The sequence below is a fragment of the Mercenaria mercenaria genome, chromosome 15, assembly GCF_021730395.1.
Source record: "Mercenaria mercenaria strain notata chromosome 15, MADL_Memer_1, whole genome shotgun sequence".
Taxonomy (NCBI): Eukaryota; Metazoa; Mollusca; class Bivalvia; order Venerida; family Veneridae; genus Mercenaria; species Mercenaria mercenaria.
This window is the reverse complement of record NC_069375.1, coordinates 30,293,335-30,308,371: the sequence shown is the minus strand read 5'-3', so window position 1 is coordinate 30,308,371 and position 15,037 is coordinate 30,293,335. Positions and strand designations below refer to the sequence as shown.

The window sequence follows — 15,037 nt, the reverse complement described above, 5'->3', positions numbered from 1 at the left end:
TTTTATCTGTCTATGTGTACACAATGAAAATTTATATGTTGTGTGTTCAGTGATAACCGCTTTGGTGTACAGATACAACGTAAAATGTCCCTTATAGATAAATGTACAATTTATTGTTAACTCAGCGAGACTTTTACCCTTATCTCTCCCATTTTTGTTCGTTTTGAGTGTAAATTATTTACCAAATAAGCTTTAACATGGATTGTTTTGAAACGTAAAGTTTTATTTGCCAGAGATTAAACCTGAAGGACGAAGATAACTGAACATTGCTTTAGTTAGTTCAGCCTTAAACATAAACAAGAATTTAGCTTGTGAAATGTGATTTTATAACATAACACTAACACTTGAATATATGGTTTGACATATTTGGAATGTTTTTTATTCACTTTACACCGTAAAACAAAAAATCCAAATACTACAAACAGGCGCGTAGCTGCTTTTACGCAAATACGCAGCTGCGTAGTGAAAATTGGCAAGCATACACGATTAAACTGGCTAAAACTGGTTGCAATAAAAAGTCTATATCATGCAACGGAGATTGCTTCATACGCAATTATTGCTTACTTCATATTTGTTTAAAGTACAGTAAACTGAAGTAATAGCAAAGGTTTATATGATTGGTTGATTTAACGTGCAATGAAATCCACCAATAATTGTCTAACAATTTAGTGCTTATTTTGTAAAAATCCTGATCATGTGAAATATTACATTCATACGCCGTCTATGATAACGGTTTAAATTGTAAAATTTCTATAATTAATTTTAATACAATGTCAAAATTGATAAACTATTGGTTGAGAAATCGGCAAAGAGACATTTTCAATGCTAAAAGCTTTTGAATAGGACAATTTGTATAACACTGCAGACCTAATTTCGTCACGCATGATAATTATTACGTTATTTTCAGATATCATAGATATATCTTATTATTGTACTTAAATGTATAAAATTATCAATTGTTCCATGGTCCCAATGTTGTAGAAAATAAAACTTTTTTTATAGTAATCAAATAATTACACCTAGTTAAATCCTACGCGTATTGCCAAGGTTTGACACCGCTACAAGTCATATGATATTACAGTATCTGACAACCAATTCACAGTGAAATAAATATGTTCTTTCTTTGTAATTTGTGATTACAGTTGTTTTTGATGGACTTATAGGTGACTAAATTATATGTATTATATTTCAGAAGACCTTAAACAACATTCTAAATAATTGTCCAATCAAGATTTCAGTGTATTACTTGGTTTTTAGATGTCGTTGAGATATATCAACAATCACACTATATTTTCAACATTTTTTTATGATTCAATATTGTTGGTAAAATTTCTACCCAAAGCTAATGTTAAAGCCTGAAATTTTCGTTTTTCTGCACTTCGCCATTGTGATCTCGCGCTTCTCCATCAAGAGCAAGCGATACGCGAAGCGCGGAATCATGATGGTAAAGCGCGAAATCATGATGCGTGAAATGAAGAATTTTCACATGCGCGAAATCACGATGGCAAAGCACGAAAATGCTAAAGTTTTTGCGATCTCGCCATCCGCCATCGTTATCTCGCGCTTCGCATATCGTTAGAGAAAGCGATGCATGAAGCCCGAAGCGCGAGATCACTATGGCGAAACCGCAAAATAATTTAAAAGGTGTAAGAAACATTTTGCAGAATACTGTTTTAGTTAAAAAAAGATAAGCGAAATACCTATAACGAACTTGACGTAATTAAGGAGGTAGGTTACCTTGTTACCAGGGTAAATTCAGATTAGTTTAACCGCAGCAATTTTTTGTGTTTCGTGTAATTTAATGTTTTGACTGCTACAATCTCAATTTCTTTTATCTCTGGCCCTTCAAGTTCAGTTTTTATACAGGTTTGAAAAACATGACCCTTTAAAGGTATTTTATATAGAAAGAAGAAGGAAAATACGTATATTTAACAGTTTTCAGTGCATTTTGGTTTCATTGATATCCGTAGAGGTCTGCATAATTAATAATTTTACTAGTATGCGCGTTAGCTTTCTAATATAAGCTTAAAATATATATGTCGCGGGGCTCGTGTTTCCATGGTAACGCATTTTTTCTCATTTTTAAACAACTATGTATGAAAACAGTTTTTTTCGACGGCTTCAGTGTCATTCTGTTAATGACCAACATAGAATATTTGGGTAAAATTATTAGCAAAACACCAAGCACTTTACATGTTACCCTATTTTTCTTAAAGTTTAAAGTAACCATGGCAACAGGGATGTTTAAAATAGCTTATATCTTGCTTTTTATTATAATTTCTTACAAAAAAATATCAAATAAGATAATCTTTCTTGTTAATGTAGCTTTAAAACATTTTAATTCTAACGTAAGTAATATTTTCGTGTTATTTGCATTTATTTAAACAAATTTCACAGCTTAAAATACTTACAGCAGTACCCCTCGTCTGACATTTTTTATGGAAAAATCGTGCTGCATGCTGCTATTATTATTATGGATATTGTTGAAATGAAAATAAAATGCCGAAACTGTGTTCCTTAAATAGACCAGGGTCAACGCTTTTGAATTTTACATTTAGATATATAGGTCACGGGCTTCGTTTCCATAGTAACATCAATTTAATTCAAGAAACCACAATTTTCTAGTGAAATTTGAACAATTTTAGAACTTAGTTTTAATATATGAGTAACAAAGTATCAATGGAAACTGAAAAATGGGTATTACGAATCAAACTGTCCAATTTTTATTTGAAAATGGCCGTATTAAGTAACCTTTCACCCAGCTATATTCCCAATAACATTGGTTACCATCATCCATTTTCTTACATTCCGCATAACATTTCAATAAAACTATATAAAAGAAGCAAAATATTGATTATTATTCAGAGCGAAAGACACATAAAATATATTTCAGTAAATAATGGCTGTTTAAAAATAGTTCAAACAAAGAAAATGCAGAGAATTACGTACTTTCAAAATAAAAGCAATTAATATTGCGCGGGAACTGACACGTAACGTCATGACGTCAATGACGTCATTTTAAAGCAACAATGTTTTGAAGCGTTTCTGCGGCAATTTATCAATTATTTCTGCATTATTTAACCCTTAAGCATCAGATCGGAGACAGGTTCATGATTTCTTTACTGAAGAATGTATATACAAACACATTTGGTTTGTCGTAAACGTCGTCGTAAATCATCACGTTAGCTTCCGGTTGGGCATGCGCACATACAAATATGAAGGTAACCTACCTCCTTAAGACGTCGCTAAACCGGAATGCATTCCCTATACAGGGTATCAGTTTCAGATTTGGCACATTTGTATCAGTATCATGAAACTTAACAAGTCTTTGTTGACTCGTCTAGTATTCAGTTTGGAGTTATGGCAAAATCCTTGCAACAACCTTCGTATATATACTTACAGACATATCTCTTGAACGATATATCCAATCATAATGATATTTTCAAAGTGTGTCACCACTAACCATTTGTTTTGAATTAATACTTGCACATATATAACGCTGATCACTAAATTACAGATTGCACGTGCAATATTACGCATATACCTAGTAAAATGAAACATTTTATATAAACAATTTACAAAGAATAATGTTTTTGCTTCAAATACACGCCAAAATGTACTATTTGCCGTTCTTACATTGATAATAATCCAAACCCCCACCCTACCCCATTACGTCTGCGTACTATGAAAAATGCCCTAGCTACGCGCCTGTAGACATATTTAAAACATTGAGACAATAAAAATGACTTCATTGTAGATAATTTAGTATCACTTCATGCAATAATAAAAAAAAACGAGGAAGTAAATAGCACAAGCATTATAACCACAACTTGAATTATTTAAAAATTATCTTCCGTATGCTTTGTGTGCAGTGGATTTTACATTCATTTTTGTATACAGAATACTTTTTGGCCGGGTTTTCGAAGACAAATCCGGCTTGTAGATTATGTTTGTCCGTGCGGGCAGGCGGGCGGGTGGATGGAATAATGAGTCTCATGTTAACCTTTGTGTCCATTCATTTTTCTCAACAACTACTTAACCAAACTCCAGGAAACTTCGTCAGAATGATTCCCTATTACCCTAGTTGGTCTAAAGGGAGAATGGGGTCACTGGGTCAAAGGTCAAGGTCACTGAAAATTAAAACAATGATTTCCGCTCAATATCTGGACAAGTATTTCACCTAGGACCTTGAAACTTCACACGTATGTTGGTCTTGATGTGTACATGACCCCTATTGATTTCTGGGTCAGACGTCAAGGGCACAGGAAAATAAACCTAGCAAAAATGGTGTTTTTCTTACTTTGATTTTTTACACCAATTTATTTCTTCGATTTCATTTTCTACCTGCCATTTCTTTGGTTTGGTGTGGGAATTTTATATTACATATATACCTTTTAGACCTATATCAGCACGATGTTTGAATATAGCAAACTTCTAAACTGTTTCACTCACAGCTGGGAAATTTACCAGCATTATAATATTTTTGTGTCCCAAAATAACACGTCAGTGAATGCATCTTAAGGTGGTGAACCCAAACGTCAGTGAATGCATCTGAAGGTGGAGAACCCAAAATAACAATAGGCAAGTTACGTATTCTTCTAATACGATTCCGGCATTTTTCGGTTTTTTACGGAAATCCATTTGCGCGTTAAAGGGAATTCCCATAGTTTTTATGCGCATCATTCTGCAAAGCTGACACGTTCTATGGAAAATTGAAATGAAGTCAACATTAAGATAAGATAAGATTTATTTTAAGTCGGCAAGACAAGTAACATAAGCTCTGATAAGCTTTTATAACCACCGATTATATAACAAGTGTATGTTAACAAAAGTAAATAGGCCAAATAAGAAAGGATAATTTAGAACATAAAATCTATGAGAAACATGACATAAAATCTATGTTTTTCAACATTTGTTGAAACATGTGACAGACAATCTTAAATATGAGGAATCTTGAATAGAATAACATTTTTCAATAAGTTTTATCACTAATTAAATGTTGATACTGGTTTATGTTGTATTGACATATATCATGCCTGACATGTATCATGCAACTTCCCATTTTTGGCTGTGTTTTAACAGCGCATTTCAGTATAAAGACGATTTTGTTCACATAATGTTAGAAAATTAACTTTGTATTGATAAGACAACATCTCCTTTCAGATCATTTAGTATTCAATTATAGAAAGGATTAAGATTTTTTTTTAACTTTTTTAACTTCTAGCAGATATAATCAATCTGGTCAGGTTCGCGCCATTTTTCGTCCAAACAGGTCTCAACATACAAATTAGCCTGGTGACCCATACATTTTTGGCCATTGTTATGTTCACAATACATTTATCTGTACACAAGGAAAACAGGGAAAAATCTATGCAACAGTTTTTTTTCAAAATTTAAAAAACTATTCTTTACTATGAGTACTTTTATAGACAAAAGTTCACAAAAGTGAATATGAAACAAGATTTTTTTCATCTGTACCCATTATTGTAATGATATATTATTACAAATATGACTATGATATCAAATAAGTATATAATAAAATCTGTAGAAAGAATAAACCTTTTTGTGCTGTCTTGATGCATATTTTGGTTGGTATTTATAAAAAATGCAGAAAATTATAAAAATGTTGAAAAATCGCTAGCAGTTTCAGCAACAGTGGGTGTGTTCAAAACATTTTTTTTTCACAAAAACAAGCCTGGTGACCCATTGCTTTTATTTGTTCATTGTTTTCATCACAAATATGTGAATTTGAAAAAAAAAATCTATGAAAGGAAAAAAAATATAGGAATTCTCTACTTTCACGTCCAAAAATTCACAAACTGCCCAACGAAAATATGAAGTCACTCAGAAATTGTCGAAATTTATTATGGGTCTATTTTCTTAAATTGGCGAATCTAGTGCTAGTATTAGTATTAGAAACAACTTTTCTGGAAACGAATCTAGTATTAGTTTTTGAAACAACAGTGTATTTTGATATTAACTGCAAAAATACCATGTAAGTAAAATCGATTCAAAAGCAATTTCTACTGCACTAAACCAGTGGCAGTTTGGTCATTAAAAACTGATAATATATTATTGGCGGTTGTTTCCGACATACTATTCCTTGAGTCCCAAGTGTTACTTCCCATGTGCGGAAGAACAATACAATTCGGTTGATGTACAAGCTGGTGATCCGCCGGAAGTGGTTCTGGTTCAGTGACGTCCAGTCCAGCCGCAGCAATTTCTCCGGAAGTTAATGCTTCAAAGAGATCATCATGTTTTATCACTCCGCCTCTTCCGCTGTTCACCAATATGGCGTTCTTTTTCATCTTTTTGAAAGCAGATTTATTGAATCTGTGTTTTGTCTGTGGTGTAAGATTACAACAAATGCAAATAACATCTGATTCATTCAAGAGTTTATCAAATTCTACGAAACTAGCCCCGATATCGTCTGCGTAGCCGACTCTGCAAACGTCGTGGTACACAATTCTTTTGACTCCGAATGGCTTCAAACGCCTAGCAACGCCAAACCCTATGCGTCCGAATCCTAGTATTCCAACTGTTTTCTGTGTAAGCTCCATACCACACAACCACATAGGCTTCCACTTCCCCCATTGCCCATCTTTAACAGCTTGAACCCCTGGCAAACACAAGAGAGGAAAATTTAGTTTACAATAGAAAATTTAAATATTTTACATTTACATTAAACTGCATTTTGCAAATAAATGCTTTATATTAATTTTATTTGATATCTTTCCAAAATAAGCCAAGAAATGATAATTCCTTGCATTGTTTTGACACCTAGGGCGAAACTTACCATACTTAAACAATACCTGACTAATCAACGCCGTAACCCCAAAAAAAGATATCTTACGTAAATTTATGATATGTGGGACCTATTACCAACATAGCTCTCTCTCTCTCTCTCTCTCTCTCTCTCTCTCTCTCTCTCTCTCTCTCTCTCTCTCTTAATTCTTAAAGATCATCGATCTAACATAGAAACCGAGCATAAAGCATCAAATCTAAACTTAAGACACAATGCTTGGGATAATTACAAAAAGAAGATTCAGAATTGTTGTGTTAAAGAGGTCCATTAGGGACCTACCTACCTTGACTTGCCGATTTCATGTTAGTATTAGTAATGAATCCAGGAACACTACAGGGGCCTCCGTGGCCGAGTGGTTAAGGTCGCTAACTTCAAATCGCCTGCCCCTCACCGATGTGAGTCCGAGCCTTTAGGCGTTAAATTCTTTGTGTGATGAAGCTATCCAGCTGACTAACGGAAGTTCGATGGTTCTACCCAGATACCCGCCCTTGATGAAATAATGCACAGAGGGGCATCTGGGGTCTTCCTCCACCACCAAAGCTGGACAGTCACTATATGTCCTATAATTGTGTCAGTGCGACGTTTAACGCAACAATAAAAGTAAAAACAGAAAGGAACACTAGATGGATTATCTGACAAATGTTTTGTGCGTCGTTAAACTGCATTAACAACGAAAACGAAACACAGACACCTACCTTCTAGTAATCGCCGAGCAGTGAGCAACAGCAGTGCCACTGTTAACTCAGCCACACTGTCTGTGGACACGTTAGGAGTGTTACAAACACGAACATCTCGTTCACGACATGCCTCTAGATCAATGTGTTCATATCCAACAGACATCGTGGCTACAACCTGTAAATTTGGTCCTGAAAATAAATGGAAAAAAAACCAATCATTTACCATCATACATTAATTAACATGTATGTTTCTCTGACAGGTTGAAATAGTATGGGGGAAGGGAAGAACACCACGTTGTCGTATATGTCTGAGCATGAATTATCACATTGAACAAAAAGGATATACTAAAACAAAGATATTTAGAATGATAGCACAAGTATTATATTGAACTATTTGAACGATAGAGTTGTTAAAAATCGTCCTCTTTCATTCAACAATACTATAGACACAAGATACTTATTTTTGATTATTTTAATCATACAAGCGGTGTCACTCGTACTTGAAATTGTACTGCAAACGCAATTATAACCTGAAAGTGGACGATTCAACGTAAAGTAATACTAGTACTTTTGTTAGCACTTTTCAATCATCTCAATGAATCCTATTACCGCAGGATTTAAATATTTCTTATTTATCGACATTTTACACATAGTGGAACGGCTAGTACTTTGGGAGTTAAACACATTAATTGTTAGATAGATAGATTTTATTTGGTAAAAGTGTACACAAATCAAGCATAAAACATGGCAATAAAACAGATTCATGATACATAACAACAACAGTCAAGACTGTACACCCTGATCTGTATTTTGATCATGTCTTGCTACAACCTGTTAGTACTCATAAACATCTCGGCCTAATTCTTTCTGAAGAGTGTAAATGGAATGCACACATCGCAAACACTGTTAGTAAGGCCTGGCAAAGACTCGGAGTCTTACGCTCTCTAAAATATCTTTTAACTAGGCAGAATCTTGAACGTTTATACATTACTTTTATCCGCCCTTTACTGGAATACGGGGATGTTATATGGGACAACTGCTCCGACTATTTAAAATCTGATTTAGAATCCATTCAAATTGAAGCTTTAAGGATAATTACAGGTGCAACAAAACACTGCAACGTGGAAAAGCTCTACACTGATACTGGGGTAGAAACCTTAACTAAAAGACGTAGGAAGCACAAAGTTACCCTGCTTTACAAAATGAAAAACAAATTAACTCCTAATTATTTAAGCAACCTATTCCCGAACGTACACATCACAGATTTGACCTAAGACAACCCGAGAGGTTACCATCATTACTTTGTAGAACAGAACTATATCGAACATCCTTTTTGCCCTCTGCAATAAGAGAATGGAACAATTTACCATCTACTACCACAGGCCAAACAACCTTACATTCTTTCAAACGTCACCTAAACGCAAACACGAGTCACAACCCAACCCTCTTTTTAAAATCGGTCAGCGGAAGCTAAAAATACTTCATACACGCCTTAGATTGTCCTGTAGTGCACTCAAACATGATCTGTTTCGACGCTCACTCATTGAATCTCCTTTTTGTAACTGTGGCTCAGTGGAGACAGTAAGTCACTTTTTAACATCCTGTCCTAATTACACACTGCAAAGACATAACATCTTGACTCATTTTCCTTGTCCATTAACAGCTGAGAACGTTCTGTTTGGTAGTGAACACCTAACTTTTGAAATTCATCGAAGCGACAGGCCGTTTCGACTCTGGTTAGGTTGGCGATGGGATTGGGTCATTAAGAGCTGAACCTTTGTTTTTGTTTTTCTCCTTATTTTCCTTTTTTCTCTCCCCTACCCACTCCTGAGTATATTTTTTTACACATTTCATATTCTTTCTTACATACTTTTAGTTTTTGTATTATCTGTTCATACATATGTTTCTTTTGATTTCATTTTTGTTGTACACTTGTATGTTCAATCTGTCATAACAAGCAGTTTAATATGTATAGCAACTATAGGAGAAGGACACGATAAGTTACACTGTAACATTTTTCCTAAAAACAAAGAGAAATATCAAACAGGGAATGCCACGCACCAAAAGCGCAGCCTTCTCAAAACGAACCCCCCAGCACGCAAACACGTGCACCACACACACACACACACACACACACACACACACACACACTCAAAGCTTACACATCAGGACAAAACGAACAACACACACACACACACACACACAAACACACACTCAAAGCCAACACATAAGGACAAGACGAACAATAAGCATACACACACGCGCGCACACAAAGTCAACACACAAGGACAAAACGAACAAACAAAGGAACACAGTGGGGCACCGCCTTGGAACGGTCAGTGGCAAAAATACCACTGGGGAGCTTAAACCGGTTTATGGTGCGCACCCAACCTCACTCTTACCCCCACCATGTTCCAAAGACATGGGACAGTGTAAATAAAAGTAATCCCCTCCAGGTGAATCTCTAACACACCTAATGGAAACAAAAAGGCATGGCATGTAAAACACAAAAATGCTCGTGTATAAATATATAAAAAGCAAACCTTAAGAACCAAAAACGCATGTACTCAATGCCTTTTCAGAAGACAGAGCAACAAGAGAAACACCCTTAAGGGCCCGACGAAACAGGTCAGAAGACAAATATCAAAACAGTTCAGTCCTGGTAGGATTTAAAAACTGCTCATCATTGAGTCCTCCCCCTCTTCCGTCAGACACAATCAAAGAGGGAAGCGTAGTGGTGTCCAACTGTAAACGGGTTGAACACTAAACATGCGGTATGTCTCAAAGCAGTTGGGTCGTAACCTCTTTTTATAAAACGTTTGATAATCTTTCCAAATACATTTGGAAAATTACCATGACCCAAGATCTTACGAAGTTTGTTAACCACATCCCCATAAAAACGGGTTTAGAAATACCTTCTCGCAGAAGTGTCTTTAAGTTACTATTGAATTTTAAAACTAAATCAGAATTACGATAATAAAATTTAGTAAAATATTTACGCAATTTGTAATAACGGTAGCCTTGCTGAAGAAGTTTACTTGTAATATATTGATTACGTTCATTGAAATGCTTGACATGACTACACGCTCTGGCAAACCGAATTAATTGAGAAATATATACCCCATAAGATGTAGCCTGAGGTACATCCCCATCCAAATGGGGAAAATTTACAATACTAAAATGAAAACTAGAAAATGCTTTTGTAAAAAAGCGCATGTCTCCCCCAATGCAAAGTCCTATAGGCAAGAAGTCAATAGGGGTCAGGAGCGAAAGTCAAAGAGACACTGATGGTTGGCTGCAATAGGGATCATCTACTTGGCATGTCCAGTCATCCTGCTAAATTTCAACACTCTTGGCCTAGTGGTTCTCAAGTCACAGTTCAGGCTCCTGTGACCTTGACCTTTGATCAAGTGACCTCAAAATAAATAGGGGTCATCTACTCTGCATGTCCAATCATCCTATGAAGTTTCAACATTGTAGGTCAAGTGGTTCTCAAGTTATTTCCAAAAAATAATTTTACATGAACAGGCCACTGTGACCTTGACCTTTAATACACTGACCCCAAAATCAATAGGGGTCATCTACTCTGCATGTTCAATCATCCTATGAAGTTTCAACATTCTGGGTCAAGTGGTCCCAAGTTATTGATCGGAGCTGGTTATCAATGTTCAGGCCTCTGTGACCTTGACCTTTAACGGAGTGACCCCAAAAACAATAGGGGTCATTTACTCTGCATGAACAATCATCCTTTGAAGCTTCAACATTCTGGGTCGAGAGGTACTCAAGTTATTGATTGGAAATGGTTTTCCATGTTCAGGCCCCTGTGGCCTTGACCTTTAACAGAGTCACCCTAAAATCGTTAGGGGTCATCTACTCTGCATGACCAATCATCCTATGAAGTTTCATCATTCTGGGTCAAGTGGTTCTCAAGATACTGACCGGAAATGGTTTTCAATGTTCAGGCCCCTGTGACCTTGACCTTTAATGGAGTGACCCCAAAATCAATAGGGGTCATCTACTTTGCATGTACAATCATCCTATGAAGTTTCAACATTCTGGGTCAAGTGGTTCTCTAGTTATTGATCGGAAATGGTTTTCCATGTTCAGGCCCCTGTGACCTTGACCTTTGATGGAATGACCCCAAAATCAATAGGGGTCATCTACTCTTCATGACCAATCACCTTATGAAGTTTCAACATTCTGGGTCAAGTGATTCTCTAGTTATTGATCGGAAATGGTTTTCAATGTTCAGGCCCCTGTGACCTTGACCTTTGACGGAGTGACCCCAAAATCAATAGGGGTCATCTACTCTTCATGACCAATCATCCTATGAAGTTTGAAAATTCTGAGTCTAGTGGTTCTCTAGTTATTGATCGGAAATGGTTTTCAATGTTCAGGCCCCTGTGACCTTGACCTTTAATAGACTGACCCCAAAATCAATAGGGGTCATCTACTCTGCATGTTCAATCATCCTATGAAGTTTCAACATTCTGGGTCAAGTGGTTCTCTTGTTATTGATCGGAAATGGTTTTCAATGTTCAGGCCCCTGTGACCTTGACCTTTGACAGAGTGACCCCAAAAACAATAGGGGTCGTCTACTACAGCAGCCCTACAACTCTATGAAGTTTGAAGGTTCTAGGTCAAATGGTTCTCCAGTTATTGCTCGGAAATGAAGTGTGACGTACGGACGGACGGACGGACAGACGGACGGACGGACAGGGCAAAAACAATATGTCTCCTGGGGGAGACATAATAATCCTTATTTTATCTGTAGAAATGTTATATCATGTTATGCATATCTGAATAAAAATACTGTTTAAACTAACAACAATATGGTTGCAAGCAGACTAATTACAATCATATATATATATTCTAAACCATGAAATGCACACCAATACTAAGGATAACACGAAAAGAGAAACAAAGTTCCCCTTATTTCCATTGTGGTCCCTGTTATTGGCGGCATGACACAGAAAGTCATGTACATTTTGTATTTCTTTTAGCAATAAAATTGCACCTTAAATCTTGAAATCAAGTGTATCACAGGTAATTTAGTTTTATGTATTATCACAGTATTTGACGTCACATATTACTATCACAGTATTAAGTATTAGACACCTAGAGGTCAGTATGAAAAAAAAACAGAAATATATCATGCACAACATGAAAGTGACTCGATAAAAAGGAAATAAGAAAGTGTGAGAACTAACTGGTCATTAATTGGATTTTGATGGCATGTTTGAACTTTGGAGGACAAGTAATATATCTAAGATCCTGGGGAATGTGATTCCACAAAACAATAGCATTGAAGGCAAATGTCTTTTTGCCAACGTTTCCAACCTTGGGCAATGAGAAACGCCCAGTATCAGTGTACAAATAACCAACACTGGAATCCTGACTAGGGAAAGCAGTTACTCTAGACCTTTGGCATCGATCATGTATGGAGCTGAGGGGTACAAATTTATCATTCAGGTACTCAGGGTCTTTACCCATCTTAATTTTATGTTCATGACAGAGAGTTAACTGTTCAACCATTTTAACCACTGGTAACCATTTCAAGGACATAAACTGCTCAGGACCAACATGAGACATACTATTATTATTATTATAATAGATTTATATAGCGCCCTTTTCATGATCAATTTCAAGTTCAAAGGCGCTTTACATAGTTCAAATGCAGCCAAACAGGGCGCATAATTCATCCTCTACTAGTACAGACACACAGAGCGATCTGACCAGAGGGACAGAGTGAGACAAAGCCCCCGTGACAGAGAGATCAGAAATCAGATACAGGCTTGTCCGGCTAACTTAGCCTAGCTCGTTGCGAATAGACAGCCTGGTTCTTTAACGTGCCCAGTGTATAGCACTGATACACGCAAAGAATGCCTGGGTTCCTGACCAGTACACCTCTAGTTGGGTGGGAAACACTGAAAAGCGTTCCTGAAAATTCCCGTGTAGCTGCCGGGGATCGAACCCCCGACCTCAGGATTGGAAGGCCAGTGTGCAAACCACTGAGCTATCCGTCCTCCTACATACTATCAAGACCAAGGACAAAACGAATTAGCTTGTTTTGAGTAATTTGAAGCCTGTCCTTCCAGTATTTAATCAAACTGAAATTCCATAAAGAACAAACATAAACAAAGTGGCCCTGAATTAGAGCCATGACCAACATTTTCTTGGTGTGAAGAGTCAGAAAGTTACTCTTACGATACAAAAATTTTCAGACATTTTGCACCTCATACCCTCTCAGTTGAGCTCGTAAGACGAGACAACACAATTCCTCGAAAAATATGACGTCAAATTCTTGACTGTATATGTTAAAACATAAACACAGGACCAGTTCCAGGTGTACCCTATTTCTTCCTTACGTTATGTGTCTTACTTATTTTACGTTATTTTTCATCGCACCAAATAGGGAAACTATTTTTCTGTCTTCATGAATGCATTAAAAATCATCATGCCGATAAATACAACCATTATAAATAGATTTTCTTCGTATTTGATTTACCTGACGATCGGCAACTAGGGGTCAGAGGGGCTAGGAGTTTATTAACTTACTAACCTGCTAGTTGAAAACTCACGTGTTTCATGGCTCGGCATTAGAAACTTCAAGAAATCATTTCTATATTATCAAATTTAATTACACTTTCCTAACAAACCAGCATCTGCCATGATATATGCAGATATCTTATTAAGTCCTTAAAATGAATTTATATACAAAAATCATATACAGGTTTGTTAATTATTTTCTAGTTTGTTTGTTTTGTTTGTTTGTTTTTATCAAAACTAATTTAATAAAAAGATCTGGTAACAGCCCGCATAACCCAATCGACAACATATCAAACTAAGTCTAATACATACCTGCAGCTTCCAGTACCTTGCCATCAATCGTGTCCGTCAACATACAGAACAGGGCGTGAGCACCGGATATCCCACGTATAAGCTCCTCCCTTGGAATCGCCTCATCGCTGTCCCAGAATTCTACCTTACATCCAGCCTCTTCCAGAAGTTCGATTCCTGGTTGTGGAACTTTCCGTGTAACGAAGACTTTCCTTTGAACACCCATAGTCAATTTCAAAATACTGGTCGAGAAATAAAAATATGTTTATTCACATAGGCGCGAAAGTTAAGTATAACTTCCTTTAATCATTTATATCGATAGTGTAAATAAATATCTATTATATATCAGTTCCTGATGACCGTGATGAAATATACTACACGAATTTCTAAGACGTGACATTAACACCGTCTTTTGAAACTAACTGGTGCAAGATTCTTTCCGCATCGCTAAATTAATCGATCGATATAAGTCAACTCTCTATAAGCACAGTGGTTTAATAGGCAAAACGCAGTTTGTTGTAATTTTTGACATGTAGATTCTATTTCTAAAAATAAAATCAGAATGTCTTTTGTTGGCCTACCTTAAACTCATTATGTATTTTTACAGTGGTGTATTTGTGCGTTTTTGTAAGTTAATACTGGTTCAAGTTTAAAAATGTTTTAAATATCTTTTCAGGATGTTAAATGCAATGATCAAGGCCTTGTTCATCATACA

The 15,037-nt window shown here is 36.1% G+C and overlaps 1 protein-coding gene across 1 annotated transcript; it reads right to left on the bottom strand.

Moving 5' to 3' along the window:
• Nucleotides 1–4,729: 4,729 nt before the first annotated feature.
• On the bottom strand, nt 4,730–14,820 carry LOC123549984 (glyoxylate reductase/hydroxypyruvate reductase-like). The gene is made up of 3 exons (XM_045338433.2): nt 14,344–14,820; nt 7,501–7,671; nt 4,730–6,619 (listed from the first exon to the last, which is right to left on the bottom strand). The coding sequence occupies exons 1-3, from the start codon at nt 14,546–14,548 to the stop codon at nt 6,024–6,026; spliced, it is 972 nt and encodes a 323-aa protein (XP_045194368.2). The 5' UTR covers nt 14,549–14,820; the 3' UTR covers nt 4,730–6,023.
• Nucleotides 14,821–15,037: the final 217 nt, after the last annotated feature.

What these genes read in the sequence shown, in the direction of transcription:
- LOC123549984 (XM_045338433.2), bottom strand. Translation starts at nt 14,548, where the DNA reads ATGGGTGTTCAAAGGAAAGTCTTCGTTACACGGAAAGTTCCACAACCA. An exon ending in CAAGGTACTGGAAGCTGCAG is followed by an intron (nt 7,672 to 14,343) that starts GTATGTATTAGA and finishes ATTTATTTTCAG; the next exon opens with GACCAAATTTACAGGTTGTA. An exon ending in TGCTCGGCGATTACTAGAAG is followed by an intron (nt 6,620 to 7,500) that starts GTAGGTGTCTGT and finishes TGTGTTTGCCAG; the next exon opens with GGGTTCAAGCTGTTAAAGAT.